Source organism: Pristiophorus japonicus, chromosome 17 (assembly GCF_044704955.1).
Source record: "Pristiophorus japonicus isolate sPriJap1 chromosome 17, sPriJap1.hap1, whole genome shotgun sequence".
NCBI lineage: Eukaryota > Metazoa > Chordata > Chondrichthyes > Pristiophoridae > Pristiophorus > Pristiophorus japonicus.
The window spans coordinates 18,412,795-18,436,504 of record NC_091993.1 but is presented as its reverse complement, the minus strand read 5'-3'; the positions used below and the strand labels follow the sequence as shown (position 1 = coordinate 18,436,504).

General features: G+C 45.3%; 1 protein-coding gene across 1 annotated transcript in view; it reads right to left on the bottom strand.

The window, feature by feature from the left end:
* The window catches only part of igdcc3 (immunoglobulin superfamily, DCC subclass, member 3), a 148,060-nt gene that overhangs the window by 54,267 nt on the left and 70,083 nt on the right, over positions 1-23,710 (bottom strand). Inside the window, exons 3-4 of the mRNA XM_070859326.1 lie at positions 4,320-4,464; positions 1,645-1,775 (exon numbers count right to left, since the gene is read on the bottom strand). Of these exons, the coding sequence (XP_070715427.1) occupies positions 1,645-1,775; positions 4,320-4,464 (276 nt within the window). The remainder of the gene's footprint in view (positions 1-1,644; positions 1,776-4,319; positions 4,465-23,710) is intronic.

Below are 23,710 nucleotides of genomic sequence, written 5' to 3'. Positions count from 1 at the left end.
GTCTTCCTGTGAAGTCAGAGCCGAAAGCAAGGGGCGTGCCTAAACCCGAGCGCACTGCCACCGGTGCAACACACGTACCAGTGGTGGGCAGTAAGACCCCAGGAGAAAAGCAGGCATTCATGGTCACCGGTCTAAAAACACTTGGCCGTTTTACATTCACCAGCGTCAGGAAGCAAGGGTCAACGGTCAATATGAGAGGCGTTGCGAAGCGCAGGAGAGAGGTACTGGAGAGGCATCCCACGCCAGCTTCTGGTGGGAGGAGCGGATCAGAGGATGAGGAACAACCTGCTCGCGGGCCTCTGGTAGCAGCGTAGGAGAGCATCGCTCCCGCTTAGCAGCATTCAGTCACACTCTGGCGACTGCTTCCATTTTAATGCTCTTTTCAAACAGAGATCGTGCAGTTAGCTCACTGCTGATTGTGTTATCTCAAGTGGGAGAACAAGCCTTTACGTGACACGGAATATAAGAAAACAATTTTCTCGTCCATCTGAACAGTCCTGTTTGTGCTGGGCCAAGCAGTCAATCCAGATTATGAATATTAATGATTTGGTAATGTGCTGCGCTCACCTTTAAAATTCTAATATTAGAAACAATTAAGCACTGTTCTCAAATCAAATACCTCAGGGAATTAGGTAAGTGCAGATTTGACGAGATGCATTCTGACAGAGCCTAGATGAACCCTCCAGTACAAGCAGCTCACAATGAAACCCTCCCCCCCTCAGTTAACCCAGGCCACGAGTGAAGGTTTCTCAGTGTATGCAACTGTGCCAGGCACAAGCTATGCAACTCACACAGTATCAGAGGGCAGCGGGCTCCAGCTGTGTTGCAGCATTCAAAGCTCTGGGGCCATGTCAGACAGACTTTGGACTTTGTCAGATCATCTCGGGCAATGGGCTATGCTATAGGGGCTGCTCCTCAAATTCTGGTTGCACTTCAGTCCCACGCTCCTGATCTTTGGGCACCCTGTGTGGAGGGGAGCGGGCAGGTCACAAGGCCTCCTCGTAGGACTGCTCCTGGGCATGGCCAAGGGGGCCATCAACCTGTCCAGGCAGCGGGCGGTCGTTCAGCCCGGCTGCCTGCCTCTCTTCCGCGGTTACATCCGAGCCAGGGGTGTCCCTGGAGATGGAGCACGCGGTGTCCACCGGTACGCTCGCGGCCTTCCGCAGGAGGTGGGCGCCGGAGGGACTGGAGTGCATCATCACCCCCGGCGACCAAATTTTAATTTGATTAAAGGTTTTCGCGACAGTTTTAAATTGTTAATTTGTGGGTCCTAGTGCCAGAAGGGGGCACTCGTTTAAGTTTCTACTAAAATAGTTGGTGAGCTGTTGAGTGGGAGCGGCTTAGCCACTTCGCAGTTGTGAGCCTAGTGGAAGGTGCGGTGAGACCCTGAGAGGAGGAAGGGAAGCTGCCTGCAATTCCACAGGGCTGCTTGGCGAGAGGAATGGGCTGTGCTGTCCCATATCCAATTTAACAGCCGTGCCTCAGGCCCAGTGTGCACCTTTAGACTGCTTTCGTTTCTCGGAAGGTTGTCCTTCTCTAGATCCAGAGGTATCGGTTGAAGAACTAGAGGGAAGGCCTCGGGAGCTGGAAGTTCATTTTAGTTTTCCTTGTCGAACAACTTGCACGAGGAGAATCAGCACTGACCTGACAGAGTGAGGCTGGCCTCCTTGCTATGCCTTGTGTTGGCGGTGTTGGCTGCCACACACTGGTATATTCCGCTGTCTGCTTCCCCCACTCGTGTAATCTGAAGCACCCCTGTGGGCAGGAAGGTGAACCTGAAAGATAAACAGGGCAGTTCAGAACTGGTCCAATCGTGAGAGGGTGAGCTTACTTTTTAAACATGGAGTCAATTCGTCATGTAGCTGATGATTTTCATTCCCATGTGAACCAGAGATCCTTCAGTTCATTTTTTTTCAGCTACTGAACAGTTCCTATTGAATTAAATTCCAAATATCGCTTGTATTCACTTGCTATATAAATACATGCTGCTGTTGTTGTATCACAAGACATGTCCATCCAAGTGCCACCCATTGTTAAGGCAACTTGGTCCTATCTACGTCTCAGACTTGGTGGCCACTTGATGCACTGGCTCTCCCTGACTAGCTACAAGTCCCGTAAGGATTGCAGCACTTGTCTTTCATGCTATTAAAAAAAATATTTGAGGCTTTAAATTGAGAAATATGTGGTGATGCAGTAACATTTTCTTCCATCAAATGGCGCTGTTGCACCCTGACAGTTGCTATGTGAGGAACCGTTTTCTTTCGGCGTCTGAAATGTGCCAATATTTTCTTCCTACGGTCGTTGTGTGAACGTATAAAATCCCACTTTTTTCCCCGCCTATCCTTACATTGTTTATTATTTCCCCTAAACAATGTCAAAGTGAAGCCAAAAATACTGTGGATTTTCCCCCTGATTTTATTCATGTTGTGGTATAACGCATTCCTCATCAGCAAGGCCAGTGATCCCCATTTTCCCAGTTCTGTTGCCTTTCATTTTGCATCATCACCATTGGCAGTCCCTCGAAATCGAGGAAGACTTGCTTCCGCTCCAAAAGTGAGTTCTTAGGTGACTGAACGTTCCAATACGGAAACCACAGTCTCTGTCGCTGGTGGGACAGACAGTGGTTGAAGGAAAGGGTGGGTGGGGAGTCTGGTTTGCCACACGCTCCTTCCGCTGCTTGCGCTTGTTTTCTGCACGCTCTCGGCGACGAGACTCGAGGTCTTGTCCGCGGCCCTCGCAATGTAAAGGTCAGTGACCACACTTCAAAAGTACTTCATTGGCTGTAAAGCGCTTTAGGAGGTCCGGTGGTCGTGAAAGGTGCTATATAAATGCAAGTCTTCTTTTCTTTCTTTCAAAGTTCTACATCACCCCCCCCCCCCATCCCGTATCCACTTCCCGAGTACTGCCTCTAGTCTTGTGGAAGGACTAGTACCTGCTCTCCAGCACCCATTAATTCTGCTCTAGTGTTGGTCACTGGATGATGAGTGACAATGCACCAATTGACTTTCCATATGATTTGCTCTTCCTGTGAGGAAATGTCTAGTGTTTATTTGGATTGGAGGTCAGCAAACCACCAAGTGAGAAATCGTGGCTGTGAACCCAGGCCCTCATGATGTAGTGCATTTAAAACAGTTTCTGAATCTGAACTGTGCCCTGCTTAGTTTTGGAATAACTCCAGAACAAAGTGCTCCATGAAGACAGAAGTCGTCTTTCATTCTGCAAAGGCCTTCAGCTTGTGCTCACGTGCTTGTTCGAGGAGCTAGCTGCAAACGGGGTAGAAGCAGCAACTTTATTTGTGTGACGATACAATCAAACCTCTTCGGCAAACCAGATTTGCAGCCTTGTTACATCTCATTTGGCTTGTTTTCAGACTACTTCTGTCAATCACTTTGGGAACTTAGCATCACATGAACTCTGGAAACAGGAGCAACAACAACTTGTATTTATACGGCGCCTTTAACCTAGTAAAATGTCCCAAGGGGCTTCACAGGGGTGTCATAAAACAAAATTTGACACCGAGTCACATAAGGGGAAATTAGGGCAGATGACCACATGCTTGGTCAAAGAGGTAGGTTTTAAGGAGCATCTTAAAGGAGGAAAGTGAATTAGAGAGGCGGAGAGGTTTCTGGAGGAAAACCCAGAGCTTGGGGCCAAGGCAGCTGAAGGCACAACCACCAATGGTGAAGCGATTAAAATCAGAGATGCGCAAGAGGCCGGAATTAGAGGAGCGCAGATATCTCAGGGGGTAGTGGGGCTGGAGGAGATTACAGAGATAGGGAGAGGTGAGGCCGTGGAGGGATCTGAACATTGGAACTCAAGAACTAGGGACACAGTAAGTCAGGAATCAAAACCACAGCAATTCAGGAACCAGGGACTGTAGAATTTTGAGAGGGCTGTAGGCTTCAGTAGAGGCAGAGTTTTGCAGTGATTGTAAGGTTCTGAAGGGTTTGTAGAAATCTACTGAAATTGTACAGTTCTGAAGGGGCTGTCAACTCATATGGAGACAATAGGAACGGATTGTAGGGTTCTGAAGTGATTGTTGCAGTTCTTGGTGGATTATAGAGTTCTGTGGATTATAGAGTTCTGTAGAATATTGCAGGGATTGTAGAGATTTTCAATGATTGTAGAGTTCTATAAGGAATGTCGTGTTCTGAAACGCTTTGATTTTGAAAATGATAAACAGGAATGGTAACATTATAACTAGACAGCATGAGTGTTTCTACTCCTGTCCAGTAATACGTGTTTTGGAATAAAATGATCATAGTTAAGGAGAACTTGCTGATAGAACTGATGATACCTATTTTGCAGATGTACAATACCTGTCATCACTTGGCTCAAGAGGCCTGCGATTCTTCAGCCACATGATCAGTGGTTCTGGTAAACCGTGAATCTGGCACTGAAACCTGGCAACACCGCCCTCCTCCACAATCATCGACTGAGGTTGCACGTGGAACGGAGACAGAGCTGGGGGGGGAAAAGTGTCAACGTTAGCAAATTTAAGGATAGAGAACAAGTGGAAAGGACAGCATATTGTGTGCTGTACATGCTCCACATATTGGAAGCTGCATGCAGTGCATTAACATTTCAACAGGAACCCCATCATCCAGTCACCGCTGCACCAGGGCCACTTTATTCCCTCTGTGCAGACTCTGCAGTGATAGCTCGCAATGAGGAACATTACACGGTCCATAAAGGCTTCTGGGGTGCCTGCAGCCTGCCTGTAGAGTTCCATCACAGTGATTAGCTGCAGCCTTTACATATAGGTTCACTGAACGACCAAGAACAAACATTTCCAACAGATTAGAACATTTACATTGAATGTCTTGGAAAGGCTGGGGAATCACAAGAGTACAGTTTACCACGACTCCAAACCTCCCATCACCAGGCCCACTCCTGCAGAGAAACAGCAGCATTCTGATAAAAGCTCGCTCTAAAAGAAACACCAGCACGCCTTAGCCTCACACAACAGACAAGGCTAGCTGAAACAAAATATTACACGTTAAATAATAATGCTTAAGACTTACAGAGAGATTTTATAAAAGTTCCGTAGCGGATACAAATTGCAACAGGTTGATGCAGAGACTACACACGGGAACACTGGGATAGGGACACAAAACACTGGGAAATCCTAGGGTCGTGACACTATGCACCAAGTAACACTGGGATAGAGAGAATACACACAGGGGAACACTGTGATAAAGACATTACACACTAAATAACACTGGGTTCGAGACATCAGACATACTGGGGAAGACAATATACCCACAACACTTACTATACGACTCTGATATACACCACACTGCTCACTATAAGACTCTGATAAATGGGCATACAGTTATTGGGAATGCTTACCTCTGTCCTGGGACATACAGTGATTGGGAATGTGTACCTCTGTCCTGGGACATACAGTATTGGGAGCGTGCCAGCAGGTCATGGTGAAAATGTAGTTGCCCTGCAGCATAAGGAACTATCCTGAGAGGCAGAGATAGAAATCTCTGCCATTTCACAAACAGCAAGTAAAAACCCAAGCCTTTGATTGAATTCTGCACAAACTTAAGGACTAATTCTATTAAACTAACAGCATTATATCCACATCAGCCCTTAATGCGAACAAAAAACTATTTCAAAGGCTCCATGTAAACAGTCGTGTAATGTCAGAATTGAATTATAATTACTTTGAGAAAGGCCTTGAAAGGCTAAACTAAGAATACATCACTACTGACTAAGAAACGTCAGCATTAGGGACAAATAACAACGTGGAACAGAGTCCTGACCTGCGTATTGACCTGCTACAGCATCCTTTTAAGGGCCCAATTTTCAACTGTCAACCTCTATACACATCCACTCTTAAACCCCTTGTATATTATCAATCAGGTTATGGTCAGGACACTCAAACCACCCAAAATTAATATCAGCTTGGCTGACATGGCTTTCAGTTTGGAAGTGAAGAGGTTGTGGGTTAAAGCCCCACGGGCTATTGCAGGCACAGAGGGTGATTTTGCTAGTAGATGCTGCTGGTGGGAGTCTGCCCGGTGCTAGCCCAATTCAGCCATGCCCTGTTTTACGACCATTCATTAATAGTCGTAAAGTCACGAGCAGTGGGTGTCTGAATTTTTATTTTGCGCTTTCCATCAAAGAGGCTCTTCACCAGCATTGCGGGAGTGTAAAATTACTCCCATGATCTCGGCTGACACAACAGCGTAAGTGTTGCACTGTCAAAGGTGACGTCCTTCGGATGAGGCATTAAGCTAAAGTCACTCATACAAAAGCAAAACTCTGGGGATACTGGAATCTGAAATAAAAACAGAAAATATTAGAAATACTCAGCAGGTCAGGCAGTATCTGAGGAGAGAGAAACAGAGTTACAGTTCAAGTCGGTGACCCTTCGTCATAACAGTTCTGACGGAGGGCCATTGAACTGAAACGTGAACTCTGTTTCTCTCTCCACAGACGCTGCCTGACCTGCTGAGTATTTCTAATATTTTCTGTTTTTATTATAAGCTAACGTCTCTGACTATTCCACTGGTTCATTTACATGCAGAAATTCGCAAGGCACTATTCGAAAGAGAGATTGGGCTAGAAATTGGTCTTTTGGTGATACCGCTATTTTTTAAAGGCCTAAAATTGGCAAAAGAATGCGCCCAACAGTAAAAATCGGCGTTGCACAAGGATTCGCAGTGGTCCTCACCAACTTTAGTCTGAGGCCAATTACCGCTAAAAAGACAGACCCTGGGTGAAAAACACAAATAAATTACAAAAAAACAAAAAAAATCACAAAGCGTTCACAAAATAATTAGCCAACAAATCGCTGAAAAAGAATTTAAAAATAAAAACTTTAACTTACTTTTTTTGCAGGTCTTCATATTTACCGCTGTTTCTGGGGCTGCAACACAGGCTTTTCTCGGGCGGGTTTTTTTACCCAGAATACGGGTGTGCCGAACGGCCAATTTAAAGCATAGCGCTTTTTTTCGTCTTGGACGCCGGCGGTCGCTCTTCACCGATATTTCGAAGCCGCCGCCGCACAACTTTGGACAATTTAGGTGAACACCTTTTTCGCCAAAAAAGCAAAATATTGCCCAAAAAACGGGCACAAGGCTGGCCAATGTCTAGCCCAAGGAATCTTTCCTGACGCCTGGCCAACATTCTTTCCTTAACCAAAGTCACCAGCAAATTAGATTAACTGGATACTATCTCGGTATTGTTTACAGGACATTATTGTGTGCAAAATGGCTGCTCCAATTGCCTTCATAACAAGGCTGACCACACTTCAAAGTAATTCATTGCACTTTAGGATCTTTCTGAGAGATGTGACAAAGCACCATGTACATGCACGTTCTTCCTTCTTGTCACTATGCGTCGCTGGCCATATTTACATTGGCGACAGATACTGCTCTCCCTGTCGGCCTGTTAAAAGCCTGATGCTGATTCAGTGGATTCAGTGGAGGCCCCGACCTGCAAGAAACCACCAGTGGCGGGTCGGGGCCATAAAAGGAGCGGAGGTGCAGCGGCCCGGGAGCAGCGTGGAGGCATACTACTTCAGGGAGCAGTGCGACCTGGTGCAGGAGGGCGGCTGGATTGGAAGTCACCAGTATCAAGTTCGCTGACTGGAGTGTGGGCAGGTACAGCAGGAGAGGCGGCAAGTATCAGAGGAGCAGCAAGGTCGGGGCGATGAAGCGGCGAGAGATTGTAGAGCGACATGATCGGGGCCCAGAAGAGGCGAGGGCCCAGGGACAGCACGGGCCCAGCCCACACTGCGATATGTGTGCGCACTAGGTCCGTGCAACAGAGCTGGTCTCCAGTCGTCTTGGGTAATCCTTGCCACTGGACCAAGACCAAGCTCTCTCAAGCCCGTGTGGTGGCTGGTGTGCAACGGCCACCACATGTTAAAAAAATCCACGCACAGGCATCTTCCACCCTTCAACATGTAGCTCGGGGCCTGGAATATCAGGTCCTTCATTGAAACACCTGTGAACTCATCCCTTTTTGATGTGGAAGCAAGTCATCCTCGATACGAGGGACTGCTTAAGAAGCTGATTCAGTTTAATTAAGTTCAGGGTGGGGGATTGCAAATACTGACTCGTGATTCAAATGTGTGTCTTGAAGCAGTGCTCAGACTGGTTGGTGATGAGGCAATTCATGCATCACCATGCTTGCATCACTACAATAATGATGCACCAAAACAGCTTCATATGGTGAATGAGCCAGAAGAAAGTTTGGTCTTCCAGAGGTCAGTGCTGTTGATGGTAGGAAAGCTGTGCATCTGCGGTCAATGGATCTCTCGCAAAGTAAAGTGCATTTAGATAGACTACACATTCTGCAGTTGACTTTCAAGTTTGGCTCTTCAGGGCATTAATGGAGCAACTTAAGACTTTTCTACCAGTAATGTGCACATCTACTTTTGACTGAAAGAATTAGGCTTTGTCAGTCTACATGTAGTCCACACTGGGCAGAAGCCAAAGGGCCAAAAGGCTCCCAAGTGGAACTGAGCATAGATCTTTGACTGTTACCAACGGAGAAAGACTGTGGTAGGGTTCGAAGTGAATCATGATCTGGGTGACCATAGTGATGGAGAAATAGTAATTTAGCAAGTGGGGTGAAAGGAACTTATGATCTGGTGATCAGGTTAAAAAAAAGTCATTTTAATCTAGCGACCAGAGTGAAAGGGAGACCGTGATTTGATGATCTGGGAGAAAGGGCAATCTGGATATGGTAATGAAGTTATGGGGTATAATAAACTCAAATTATTGTTCAATGGCTATTCCATAGAATTTCCTCATAAAATATCAAAAACATGTAATTCTCCTGCTCTGTCCTAAGCAACACAAATATACAATGTCACCTCCTGATAGAGTATGAAGGAAAATAAACTCAAGGTAGAGGTGAAATGAACTGCCTGTCTGTCTTGTAACACTGATTGAAACAGGCATCTGTCTCTAGTGCTTCATAAATCACTAACTGTTGGCACAGGAGGTTCTGAGGTAATTAATGGATGAAGTAAGGCATTAAATGAAATATATGCAGAGTGACAGAACAGCAGGCTCAGTCAGCATTTCAGTTGTGAAAACAGCCACCATACAAAGAGCAAGTCTCCTTGAAAGCTACACTGAAATATTTCTGAGCTTCTGCAATGGAGGAACCATGAGAAGTGAAACAATGCTCAGAAACAACACGCCATTCATTGGGGAAAAAGCTGACAGCTAATTAGACCAGGATGCAGCCGACAACAGTTCATTGTGGTATCACATTAACATGAGCTCCACAAACAGCATTGCAGAAGAGCAGTTGTGGAACGCAGATCACGGAAGCGATACAGACACCTCAGTGACATTCCCAATAATGTATTCCGTCTTTTCCAACATATGCATTTAATTAAGTTACATCTTCACTGAGGAAGCTGTAACAGTGAATGTGAGAAAGGATAATGAGGGCCGAGGTGAAAAGGATTAAAAAAAATGTCGGGGGCAAAATTGCCGCTGTTTCATATGATGTCATCGCTGTGCGCGCCGACCCCTCCCCCCACCGCCCCGTGCCAACCCCTTAACATCCCGCGGGGGAAATTGCCCCGCGAGCCGCGAAGCTGGCAGACATCCGCCGCCGGGGCGCCCCTTAAAGCAGAGGCCTTTTGCGCCCTGGGCCGCCATTTTTATTTGTCGGCCGGGCCACCATTGTGCAGCCCGGCATTCCCTTTTGGGTGCTGGGCTGCTGGCCCGGTCGATCGCCTCCCTTTAATTGAAGGGGAGGGGCATTGCAGTTCATCAGCGCTGGCCTGCTCCGCCAGGGGGCACCCTTCATCGGGAGCAGAATGCCGGAGACAGCGCTCCGCTCCCTTTGAGGGGCGCACGGACCAATTCCGTGTCGGGAGCAGGACTTCAGGACCGGGCACAGGAAGTCCCAGCCCCGGAAGGTTTCCGCCCCTAATCAGGGCGACGGGCAATTTCAGGGCCGTAGTCTTTCTTTTGAAGAAAGGATAGATAGATAGACAGACGAACTGGTGATATGGTACGGCACAGACAGACAGACGAACTGGTGATATGGTACGGCACAGACAGACAGACGAACTGGTGATATGGTATGGCACAGACAGACAGACGAACTGGTGATATGGTACGGCACAGACAGACAGACGAACTGGTGATATGGTATGGCACAGACAGACAGACGAACTGGTGATATGGTATGGCACAGACAGACAGATGAACTGGTGATATGGTACGGCACAGACAGACAGATGAACTGGTGATATGGTATGGCACAGACAGACAGACGAAGTGGTGATACGGTACGGCACAGACAGACAGACGAACTGGTGATATGGTACGACACAGACAGACAGACGAATTGGTGATATGGTACGGCACAGACAGACAGACAAACTGGTGATACGGTACAGCACAGACTGACAGACAAACTGGTGATATGGTACGACACAGACAGACAGACGAACTGGTGATATGGTACGGCACAGACAGACAGACGAACTGGTGATATGGTACGGCACAGACAGACAGACGAACTGGTGATATGGTACGGCACAGACTGAGGAGGAGTGCTCATTTGGAATAGTTGGCAATGTGGCACTGATTTATAACAACTTGTGGTTTGCCACAGAAGTGACCTTTTAAGAGTTGGCTATCTGCTATGGTAGTTTCATACAGGAATTAATCATTTAGTAGAGCACAGACTTGGGATAGTTTGTGATGTACTGTGGCACTAATTCGGAGCAATCAGTGCTTTATTATGGAAGTGACCTGGGAGAGTTGTTTGTTCAGAGAACATTGACTATTAGACCTGACCATTCTCTAACGTTACAGTGCCATCTAACACTCTGATCACTGAGTCTGTTTTAGAGTTTCCCATGGGAAATTACTGATAACTTTATAATGGTGAATGCGGCAAAGAATTGAACGAATGGGTACAAATCACAAAGTTCTTGTAGATTTTATATATTATTGTATTTTTGGTTCCTCAATTCCAATATACCTAAATTATTTTCCACATATATACACTATGTATATACACACACACTATATATTATACACTATATGGGCCCAAGTTTCGAGCCGCGCCTAGAACGGCGCAGTCCCGACCTGGACGCCTGTTTTTCGCGCCACAAAGTGCGCCAAAAAAAAACTTCCAGATTCTCCAGCTCCCTACAGGTCGTTTGCAGCCAGGCGCAGCGCAGCAGGAGCTGTAGAGGGCGGAGCCAGGTCCCTGAGCTGAAAACAGTGCCGGGACCTCTGCACATGCGCACTACAGTGGGCGCGCATGTTCAGTAGCTCCAGGCGCCCAAAACTGTGTGGGAGGGGCCCGAAGCACGCAGCCCCTAGCCCTGGCCCAATGACCTCACTGGGGCTGCGTGCATAAGGCTGCCTCCCACGCCCAGTTCCTGCTTCCTCCTGACCCGACTCGACTCCCGCTTCCCGCCCTCCGCCTCCGGACCGGACCCGACACCCGCTTCTCCCCCACCCCCCCCGCCCCTGGACCGGACCCGACCCCGACCCGACTCCCGCTTCCCCCCCCCGCCCCCGGACTGGACCCAACCTGACCTCCCTCCCCCCGACCTGACCTCCCTCTCCCTCCCTCCCCCCGATCTATGTTCCCCCCGACCCGACCCAACGCCCACCTGCCTGAAGTCTCGGGCCTGGCCGGGCCCAGCCCATTCAGCCTCCCTCCCCCATCTCCTTTCCCCCCCATCTCCATCTCCTTCCCCCCCCCCCCGCTAATCTCCTTCCCCCCCATCTCCTTTCCCCCCCATCTCCTTTTCCCCCCATCTCCTTCCCCACTCCTCCCCCTCCCTCCCTTCTCCTCCTCCCCCCTCCCCTTTCTCCCCCCTCCCCCCCTTTCCTCCCTCTGTTCCCCCTCTCTCTCCCTCTACCCCCTCCCCTCGCTGTCAGAAACACAGACACTGACACAGAGAATGAGAGACACACACAGACAGAGAGATAGAGACACTGACAGAGACACACTGGGGGGGGGGGCATCCCAGCACGCTGTTGGAGGGCTCCTGGTGCTGCAGTCGGTAAGTAGAAAATGTTTTATTTATTGATTTAAAAAAAAAAATATTTCTTATTAATTATTTTTGATTGATTTATTGGTTGATTTATTGATGTTTTTATCATTTATTATTGATGATGGCTCTTTATTTGTAAAACTGAAGTGTTTAACGTTTGTAAACTTCCCTTTAAACCCCCCCACCCACCATTCCCTACGCCTGATTTGTAACCTACGCCTGATTTTCTAAAGTGTAGACAAGGATTTTTCGAGTGTACAAAAATCTTCACTTACTCCATTCTAAGTTAGTTTGGAGTAAGTTTTCACTGACGAAACTTTGAAAACAGGCGCAAGTGGCCGGACACGCCCCCTTTTGGAAAAAAAATTCTGTTCCAAAGTGAAACTGTTCTAACTGACTAGAACTGGAGCAAACTAAATGGCGAGAATTCCGATTTCTAAGATACTCCGTTCTACACCAGTTGCTCCTAAAAATCAGGAGCAAATCATGTCGAAACTTGGGGCCTGTATATCTATATATAGATATATATATATATATATACACACACACACCATATATATATATATATATATATACACACCACATATATACATGCTATATATATATATATATACACTATATATACAATATATCTTGGCTAAGCCTTGCACCAGGAAGGCAGGGCAGGAAAATGGAGCGCAGCTGTAGGCCATTATCATCGGGGCAAGAAGATGACCCAGCGGCGGGGAAGACGTAGCTAAGATGGATGATCATCATCTCCTCTTCAATCCTTGAGCAAGAGTAGGAGAACATTTTTTATGCAGAGGGTTGTTAGGACACGGAATGCCTTACTAGAAACAGTGGTGGAAACAGAATCAGAATAGGTTTTAAAAGGGAAGTGGATTAAAAGGGAAATGGATAAATATTTCAGAAAGACAAATAGGTATGAGGAAAGGCCAGAACGGGAACACGTGGATAGCTCTTTTGGAGAGACCGCACAGCCACAGCTAAACATCACAACCATGCTGCAAATCTTAGGGTACCTGTGAGCAATAATAATACCAATTGTTAGCTCTCAGTTATTGGCTTATACACAGAGTGAAGCTCAAATAATGACTCAAAGTCAATTAGCAGGAATATAGAAATTGCAAGGCGAGACAGGAAATTTTTAGAACCCAACAAAGGAGGATTAAAAAAATAATAAAGAGGGAGAAGTTAGATTATGAGAGTAAACTAGCAAGAAATATAAAAACAGACAGGAAGAGCTTCTACAGGTATATAAAAAAGAGAGTAGCTAAAGTAAACGTTGGTCCCTTCGAAGATGAGACTGGGGAATTAATAATGGGAATCAGGGAAATGGCAGAGACTGTGGACAAATATTTTGTATCAGTCTTCATGGTAGAAGACATTAAAAGCATCCCAATAAAAATAGATAATCAAGGGGCTATAGGGAGGGAGGAATTTAAAACTAGAGAAAAAGTACTAGGCAAACTAATGGGACTAAAGGCAGACAAGTCCCCTGGACCTGATGGCCTGCATCCTCAGGTCTTATAAGAAGTGGCTGCAGAGATAGTGGATGCATTGGTTGTAATCTACCAAAATTCCCTGGATTTTGGAGAGGTCCCAGTGGATTGGGAAACTGCAAATGTAACGCCCCTATTCAAGAAAGGAGGGAGACAAAAAGCAGGAACCAAAGATAAGTTTGCCTAATATCTGTCATTGGGAAAATATTGGAGTCCTCTATAAGAAAGTAGTAGCAGGATATTTAGAAACTCATAATACAATCAAGCAGAGACAACATCGTTTTATGAAAGGGAAATCATATTTGACAAGTTTACTGGAGTTCTTTGAGGATTTGATGAGCAGGGTAGATAAAGGGGAACCAGTGGATGTAATGTATTTGGATTTCCAGAAGGCATTCGATAAGGTGCCACATAAAAGGTTACTGCACAAGATAAGAGCTCACGGGGGCTAATATATTAGCATGTCAAGAGGATTGGCTAACTAACAGAAAGCAGAGAGTCGGGATAAATGGATAATTTTTAAGTTGGCAAACTGTAACTCGTGGGGTGCCACAGGGATCAGTGCTGGGGCCTCAACTATTTACAATCTATATTAATAACTTGGATGAAGGGAGCGAGTACACTGTAGCAAAATTTGCTGATGATACAAAGATAGGTGGGAATGCAAAGTTGTGAAGCGGACACAAAGAATCTGCAATGGAATAAAGATAGGTTAAGTGAGTGGGCAAAAAATTTGGCAGATGGAGTATAATGTGGGAAAATATGAGGTTATCCACTTTGGTTGGAAGAATTAAAAAGGAACTTATTATTTAAATGGGGAGAGATTACAAAATGCTGCAGTACAGAGGGATCTGGGGGTCCTCATACATGAAACACAAAAAGTTAGGATGCAGGTACAGCAAGTAATTAGGAAGGCAAATGGAATGTTGGCCTTTATTGCAAGGGGGATGGATTATAAAAGTAGGGAAGTCTTGCTACAACTGTACAGTGCATTGGTGAGACCACACCTGGAGTACTGCGTACAGTTTTGGTCTCCTTATTTAAGGAGGGATATACTTGCATTGGAGGCAGTTCAGAGAAGGTTCACGAGGTTGATTCCTGAGATGAAGGGATTGTCTTATGAAGACAAGTTGAGCAGGTTGGGTCTATGCTCATTGGAGTTTAGAAGAATGAGAGGTGATCTTACTGAAACATATAAGATTCTGAGGGGGCTTGATAGGATAGATGGAGTATAAAAGTAGGGAACATCAGAGAGGATGTTTCCCCGCGTGGGGGAATCTAGAACTAGGGGGCATAGTTTCAGAATAAGGGGTCGCCCATTTAAAACGGAGGTGAGAAGGAATTTCTTCTTTCAGAGGGTCGTGAATCTTTGAAATTCTCCATCCCAGAGAGCTGTGGAGGTTGGGTCATTGAATATATTTAAGGTGGAGATAGACATATTTTTGAACTACCGTGGAGTCGCGGGTTATGGGGAGCGGGCAGGAAAGTGAAGCCAAGATCAGATCAGCCATGATCTTGCTGAATGGTGGAGCAGGCTCGAGGGGCCAAATGACCTACTCCTGCTCCTATTTCTTAGAAACATAGAAACATAGAAAATAGGTGCAGGAGTAGGCCATTCGGCCCTTCTAGCCTGCACCGCCATTCAATGAGTTCATGGCTGAACATGCAACTTCAGTACCCCATTCCTGCTTTCTCGCCATACCCCTTGATCCCCCTAGTAGTAAGGACTTCATCTAACTCCTTTTTGAATATATTTAGTGAATTGGCCTCAACAACTTTCTGTGGTAGAGAATTCCACAGGTTCACCACTCTCTGGGTGAAGAAGTTCCTCCTCATCTCGGTCCTAAATGGCTTACCCCTTATCCTTAGACTGTGTCCCCAGGTTCTGGACTTCCCCAACATTGGGAACATTCTTCCTGCATCTAACCTGTCTAACCCCGTCAGAATGTTAAACGTTTCTATGAGGTCCTCTCTCATTCTTCTGAACTCCAGTGAATACAAGCCCAGTTGATCCAGTCTTTCTTGATAGGTCAGTCCCGCCATCCCGGGAATCAGTCTGGTGAACCTTCGCTGCACTCCCTCAATAGCAAGAATGTCCTTCCTCAGGTTAGGAGACCAAAACTGTAGCCTCACCAAGGCCCTGTACAACTGTAGCAACACCTCCCTGCCCCTGTACTCAAATCCCCTCGCTATGAAGGCCAACATGCCATTTGCTTTCTTAACCGCCTGCTGCACCTGCATGCCAACCTTCAATGACTGATGTACCATGACACCCAGGTCTCTTTGCACCTCCCCTTTTCCTAATCTGTCACCATTCAGATAATAGTCTGTCCTCTGTTTTTACCACCAAAGTGGATAACCTCACATTTATCCACATTATACTTCATCTGCCATGCATTTGCCCACTCACCTAACCTATCCAAGTCGCTCTGCAGCCTCATAGCATCCTCCTCGCAGCTCACACTGCCACCCAACTTAGTGTCATCCGCAAATTTGGAGATACTACATTTAATCTCCTCGTCTAAATCATTAATGTACAGTGTAAACAGCTGGAGCCCCAGCACAGAACCTTGCGGTACCCCACTAGTCACTGCCTGCCATTCTGAAAAGTCCCCATTTACTCCTACTCTTTGCTTCCTGTCTGACAACCAGTTCTCAATCCATGTCAGCACACTACCCCCAATCCCATGTGCTTTAACTTTGCACATTAATCTCTTGTGTGGGACCTTGTCGAACGCCTTCTGAAAGTCCAAATATACCACATCAACTGGTTCTCCCTTGTCCACTCTACTGGAAACATCCTCAAAAAATTCCAGAAGATTTGTCAAGCATGATTTCCTTTTCACAAATCCATGCTGACTTGGACCTATCATGTCACCTCTTTCCAAATGCACTGCTATGACAATTCTTATATTCTTAAAAGACCAAGCTCCATCTAATTCACCATCTACCATCCTGGTAGTCGCATGATGCAACAATAATGAAGTTGTTGACTAATCACAGCAACCAATCGCTATCAATTAATCTACAACAGACCCAGGCATGAGGTGAGGAAAACCGCAGTGGTGGAGAGCTTTGGGAACTACAGGTCCAAAGACACCTGTTCCACCCAAGCATGCTACAATTATCACAGGTCATATCTCAAATAACTCATATACTGTATCCTAAAACATAACTTTCTGAAAGAAATCTATCGAATTTGCATTTGAATTCATCAATATTAACTGCTTCCACCATATCCCCATGGAACCCGATCCATAGATTGACCACATGCTCAATGAAATGTTTCTGCCAATTCCTTTTGAATTTATCTCTTTTCAGGCGCAGACCATGTCCCCTGGTTCTACTGTTCTGGACAAGGTGAAATAGCTTATCGTGGTCTAGCTTGTCATAGAAATAGTAATCATATTAATAAAGGTGTCAACCGTGGCTCAGTTATAGTGGGCACCTTTGAGTCAGAACGTTGTGGGTTCAAGCTCCATTTCAGAGAGTCGAGCACATAATCTAGACCGATACTTCAGTGCAGTACTGTCGGAGGTGCCTCCTTTCAGATAAGACCTTAAGCTCAGCCTCTCAGCTGAACGTAAAAGATCCCATGGCATTATTTGAAGAGCAGGAGAGTGCTCCTGGTGTTGTAGCCAACAATTATCCCTCAACCAACAAAACCAACAAAACAGATTATCTGGTCTTTTACTTCAATGCTATTTATGAGACCTTGCTGTGTGCAAATTGGCTGCTGCATTTCCTACATTACAACAGTGACTACATTTCAAAATTGCTTAATTGGTTGTAAAGCATTTTTAAACATCCTGAGATCATGAAAGGCACAACTATTTATTTCTTTCTATTGGTTGTGCAGTACTTTGGGACATCCCGTGGCTATGAAAGTCACTATATAAATGCAAATGCTTTCTTTCACTAACATGTTTTTAAATAATTTGATACTAACTCATGATTTCTGCCATAAGAGCCAAAATCCCCCCAAAATTGTAGATAGACATGCATCCAAAAAGTAATCATTTCAACAATTATTCCAATTCAAAAATGTAGAAGACATCTGTGCTTTGTCGGGTGGTAATGTGTTTGGCTCAACCAATCAGCTTATGCAAAACTAACCAGGGCAACAAACCCAGGGACCAGACTTTCACATCAGTACTTATGGAGCTCACAGGCAACAAGGTTCTGCTTGTACCTATAGCAGGAATGGGGTCTATAGCAGGAATGGGGTCTATAGCAGGAATGGGGTCTACAGCAGGAATGGGGTCTATAGCAGGAATGGGGTACTGAAGTTGCATGTTCAGCCATGAACTCATTGAATGGCGGTGCAGGCTAGAAGGGCCGAATGGCCTACTCCTTCACCTATTTTCTATGTTTCTATGTTTCTTAACACATTCCCTCATCTAAGGGCTGGTTAATAACAGATCACACCAAATATTCCCCACAATGGGACAATGTTGCTCCAACCAGCTTCAGCATGAGTCTGCCCCTTGGTTAACTGGTAACCGAACCAATGAGCGGCCATTCTGGGCAAACGTTATGGCAATTATTATTCATTCCTTTTGTTGACTGGTTTCAATCCTTAATACCAGGGTGGACAAACAAGTAGTATGTATGGAACAAGCAGATTATTGACAATGACTAGCTGAAACGGATTGGTGTGCAGTTCCATTTATTATATTATAATGGTCATCAAGTGATGTCAACATTTGCATATTAGACAGATACCATAAAATAACATCCTTAGTTTAAGGTCTTACTATACCCCACATCCTTTATAGTAACACTTTGCAATCACTCATCTCACTCTACACACTCTTGTATACTCCATATATCTTATTATTACACTCTTCAATATAAAGAAAGACTTGCATTTATATAGCACCTTTCACAACTTCAGGATGTCCCATTTTACAACCAGCTTTTGAAGTGTAGTCATTGTTGTAATGTAGGAAATACAGTATCCAAATTGCGTACAGCAAGCTCCCACAAACAGTAGTGTGATAATGACCAGATAATCTGTTTTAGTGACGTTGATTGAGGGATAAATATTGACCAGGGCACTAGGGATAACTCCCCTGCTCTTCTTAGAAATAGTGCCATGGGATCTTTTACATCCACCTAGAGTAGCAGATGGGATCTTAGTCTAACATCTTATCTGAAAGACAGTACCTCTGACAGTGCAGCACTCCCTCAGCACTGCACTGGAGTGTCAACCTAGATTTTTGTGCTCAAAGTCTCTGGAGTGAGACCTGAATCCACAACCTTCTGACTCAGAGGCAAGAGTGCTACCCACTGAGCCACAGCTTTACTCTAACTCATATATAGCATTGAACACTCTCCAATATACCCCACACACACTTTACTGTAACACTTCAATATACCCCTCAAACTGCATTTTAACACTCTCCCTGCATCTCAGTCTAATAATTTAAGATATAGTCAATTTTTCTTATTGTATTACACTCGAATATACTACATGCTCAAAATTGACTAAAGGTCATCGACCTGAAATGTTAACTCTCTTTCTCTCTCCACAGATGCAGCCTGACCTGCCGAGTATTCCCAACATTCTGTTTTTATTTCAGACTTTCTCCCCATATTCTTAAATCTAATATTTCTCTCATCGCTCCCATACCCCTCCAAGTAATGCTTCCTAGTATCACCACACCTCTCACTTAACTCTCTGATATAACCCACAACTCATGACCAATACACAATCTGAGTGGTCTCAATGACTGATTGTCATTTCTGAGGTTAATATTGATCTTAATAAACACGTGGGTAACTGGTACCTTTCAGAGGACTTTCAACTTACTGTGCACAACTAACAAGATTTACTGCTCTGTGCACGCTACACAGCAATTTAGTAGAACCCATAAAAACAATATAGTAGTTTTAATTGTATTACTGATCATAATCTTAATGGATCTTCAGAGACACTCTGATCTGTCCCAGATACCAGAACCTTAATGAGATTAGTGCTAGATGAATCCATTTTGTCTCCTGTATAGGGATTATGAATGCCAGACTGTTAATACAATCTCCTTTCTGTGTGCTGTCACCCACCTTCACATTATGCTTATGTATATGCTTATTCTCAGCACACACACCAAGTGCCTTCAAACTATCCAAATTAACGCCTTGTGCAGACCCAGCATTGTGACACTGGTATTAAATTGTGGCTTTTATAACACACAAAAGGGCCAGAAATCTCGATCCCATCTTCGAGCCACACATCTTCGATATCTCTAAGGATATTTAAGGTCAGTTTTTGTTGCCACTTTGAAAACCTTGGGTTTCCAGGGATTTTTTTTTATTGTAATAGAGGACATTAGAAAAAACAGAAAGACTTGAATTGCTATAGCGCCTTTCATAATCTTTCAGGACATCCCAAATCGCCAGGACAGCCAATTCAGTAATTTTTGGAGTGCAATCACTGTTGTAATGTGGGAAGCGCAGCAGACAATTTGCGCACAGCAAGCTCCCACAAACAGCAATGTGATAATGACCCATAATCTGTTTTACTAATGCTGATTGAGGAATAAATATTGGCCCAGGCATGGCACCGGGGAGAACTCCGCTGCTCTTCTCCAAAATAGTGTCATGGGATCTTTTACATCCACCTGAGAAAGCAGACGGGGCCTCGGTTTAACGTCTCATCTGAAATCCGGCACCTCTGATAATGCAGCACTCCCTCAGCACTGCACTGGAGTGTCAGCCTAGATTTTTGTGCTCAAGTCTCTGGAGTGAGACTTAAACCCACAACTTTCTGACTGAGAGGCGAGGGTGCTACCCACTGAGCCACAGCTGACACCATTTGATGGAAAAAAAATACCAAACGCCTAATTTAGAGAGAATCAGTAAGAAACGAGTTTTTATCTTGAACATCACTAAAACTCAAGAAAATAAGCAAGGGACTAGAAAAAGATAATCAAGTTAAATAATAATCCACAATTATAAACATTGTCCACTTTTATCAGGCTGACAATCAGACCCTCACTTAACCCAGAATGGAGGATACTGGGTGGTTTGGAGGGCAGCAGCTGGTCTGGTTCAACCTGAGACAGTTTGGGGGTGGAATTGGTGCCTAGCAATTTGACCATGCTCAGCCATTTTACGGCCTACGCCTCCAACATGGTGAGCAGGAAGTGTGTGCTCATTCGGTGCTGGAAATATGCCACCCGCCATATTGGTAGAGGCAAAACAATAGGTGGCCAGGGCACACACCTTAAACAAGAGTTGGGCCCTTTGCAGGTCCGGGGGGGGGGGGGGGGGGGGGGGTTGGCAGAAGGTTTGGCATGGTGGGCAAAGGGAAGCAGTAGAGGCAGCTGGATGGTATTAGTGTTAGTGACCCAGAAGTCCATGAGCTCCGTGCACTTGTTGTTGAAGGTGAGGGTGTCATAGGCAGTCTCTCGAAATCGAGGAAGACTTGCTTCCACTCCTAAAGTGAGTTCTTTGGTGGCTGAACATTCCAATACAAGAGCCACAGACCCTGTCACAGGTGGGACAGATATTCGTTGGGGGAAGGGGAGGGGGCGGGCGGCACTGATTTACCACACGCTCCTTCCGCTGCCTGCGCTTGATCTCTTCACACTCGCAACGTTGAGATTCGAAGAGCTCAACCCCCTCCCGGATGTACTTTCTCCACCGAGGGCAGTCTTCGGCCAGGGTCTCCCAGGCGTCAGTGGTGATGTCACACTTTATCAGGGAGGTTTTGAGGGTGTCCTTGTAATGTTTTTGCTGCCCACCTTTGGCTCGTTTGCCGTGAAGGGTGTAGGGGACAGGGGCAAGGCATTGAAGGGTTTAAGGAGTGGCAGAGGAGCAAAGAAGCCAGAGGTTCTCTCTGTCCTTTAGGGTGATCCTGGAGTAGTGTGGGGCTTTGGCAGAGGAGGGTGAGACCCGATACCATATTCTGTGATCCATCCAGAGCAAGTGGTGGATGGCTAAACTAGTTGTGTGCTAGAAATTTGGCAGATGGAGTACAATGTTGGAAAGTGCCAGGTCATGCACTTTGGCAGAAAAAAAATCAATGAGCAAGTTATTGTTTAAATGGAAAAAGATTGCAAAGTGCTGCAGTACAGCAGGACCTGGGGGTACTTGTGCATGGAACACAAAAGGATAGTATGCAGGTACAGTAAGTGATCAGGGAGGCCAATGGAATCTTGGCTTTTATTGCAAAGGGGATGGAGTATAAAAGCAGGGAAGTCTTGCTACAGCTATACAGGGTATTGGTGAGGCCACACCTGGAATACTGTGTGCAGTTTTGGTTTCCATATTTACGAAAGATATACTTGCTTTGGAGGCAGTTCAGAGAAGATTCTGAGTAATGAGGAAAGGTTGAGTAAGTTGGGCTTCTACTCATTGGCGTTCAGAAGAATGAGAGGTGATCTTATCGAAACGCATAAGATTATGAGGGGGCTTGACAAGGTGGATGCAGAGAGGATGTTTCCACTGATGGGGGAGACTAGAACTAGAGGGCATGATCTTAGAATAAGGAGACACCCATTTAAAACTGAGATGAGGAGAAATTTCTTCTCTTAGAGGGTTGTAAATCTGTGGAATTTACTGCCCCAGAGAGCTGTGGAATCTGGGACATTGAATAGGTTTAAGACAGAAATAGACAGTTTCTTAAACGATAAAGGGATAAGGGGTTATGGGGAGCGGGCAGGGAGGTGGAGCTAAGTCCATGATCAGATCAGCCATGATCTTATTGAATGGCGGAGCAGGCTTGAGGGACCGTATGGCCTATTCCTGTTCCTATTTCTTATGTTCTTATGTTCTTATGTTCCTATACACTCAAGCCCATGCCCATTGGACTTGAGGAATACCAGGGGGCTTGACCAAGATGGAAGAGAGCAAAGGTTCTGCTGGGGACAAGGACTTCAAAGCCGGGGGTGAGGGAGTGGTTGAGCAGATTGATTCACACAGAAACTGTTGGAAAACAGGATCAAACTTAATGTCGCTTGGGAATGAATGCTGGAACTAGCCTTCTCTGGGATTCAGCTTTCCCTCCACAGTACTCAGAAATAAGAGTCTGAACAAATACAAAAGCTTTGTGCTCATTATAAAGTCTTTGTGTACACCTTCACCATCCAAACAATCAATACATTTTTACAGGAATCACATCCCAGTCTGCTTATGTGTGATGTCTTATTGGATTTCTGTCAAGGCTACCTAGAAATCACATAGCAACACTTGCTGATTTTCATCCACTTTTATTATTCCCTCATATTTTCCCTTCCCTGTTGCTCGCTCAGTACTTTTCTCCAGCTGATAGGTTGGAAGGACAGACAGGCAATCCGCCATCAATGGCATTCAGCAACCCGCCTCTACACATTGATTGAAGGAAGACTAAGATTACATAGAATATACAGCACTGAAACAGGCCATTCAGCCCAACCAGTCCATGCCAGTGTTTAGTTCCACTCGAGCCTCCTCCCATCCTCCCTCATCTAAATGACCCTTTATTCCCTTCTCCTGCATATGCTTATCTAACTTGCCCTTAAATGCATCTATTCTGTTCGCCTCAACCACTCCCTGTGGTAGCGAGTTCCACATTCTCACCACTCTCTGATTAAAGAAGTTTCTTCTGAATTCCCGATTTGATTTCTTGGCGATTATCATATATTAATAGCATCTAGTTTTGCTCTTCCCCCAAGAGGAAACACACTCTCTGTGTCCACTCTATCAAAACCTTCCATCACTTTAAAGGTCACCCCTCAGCCTTCTCCTTTCAAGAGAAGAGAGACCAGCCTGTTCATCCTTTCCTGATAGGTATAACCTCGCAGATCTGGTATCATCTTTGTAAATCTTTTTTGCACCCTCTCCAGTGCCTCTATTTCTTTTTCATAATATGGCGACCAGAACTGCACACAGTATTCCATGTGGTCCCGATACAAGTTTAGCACAATTTCTCTTTTCAATTCTTCCCTCTAGAAATAAACTCTAGTGCTTGGTTTGCTTTTGTTATGGTCTTATTGGCTTGCGTCACAACTTTTAGTGATTTGTACTCCCAGATCCCTTTGATCCTCTGCCCCATTTAGATTCTTATTTTCTAAGTATGTGGCCTCCTGATTTTTCTTACCCAAGTAATACATCATACTTATCTATCTTGAAATTAATTTGCTAATTATATGCCCATTCTGCAAGTTTATTAATATCGTCTTGAAATTTGTTGCCGTACTCCTCGGTGTTGACT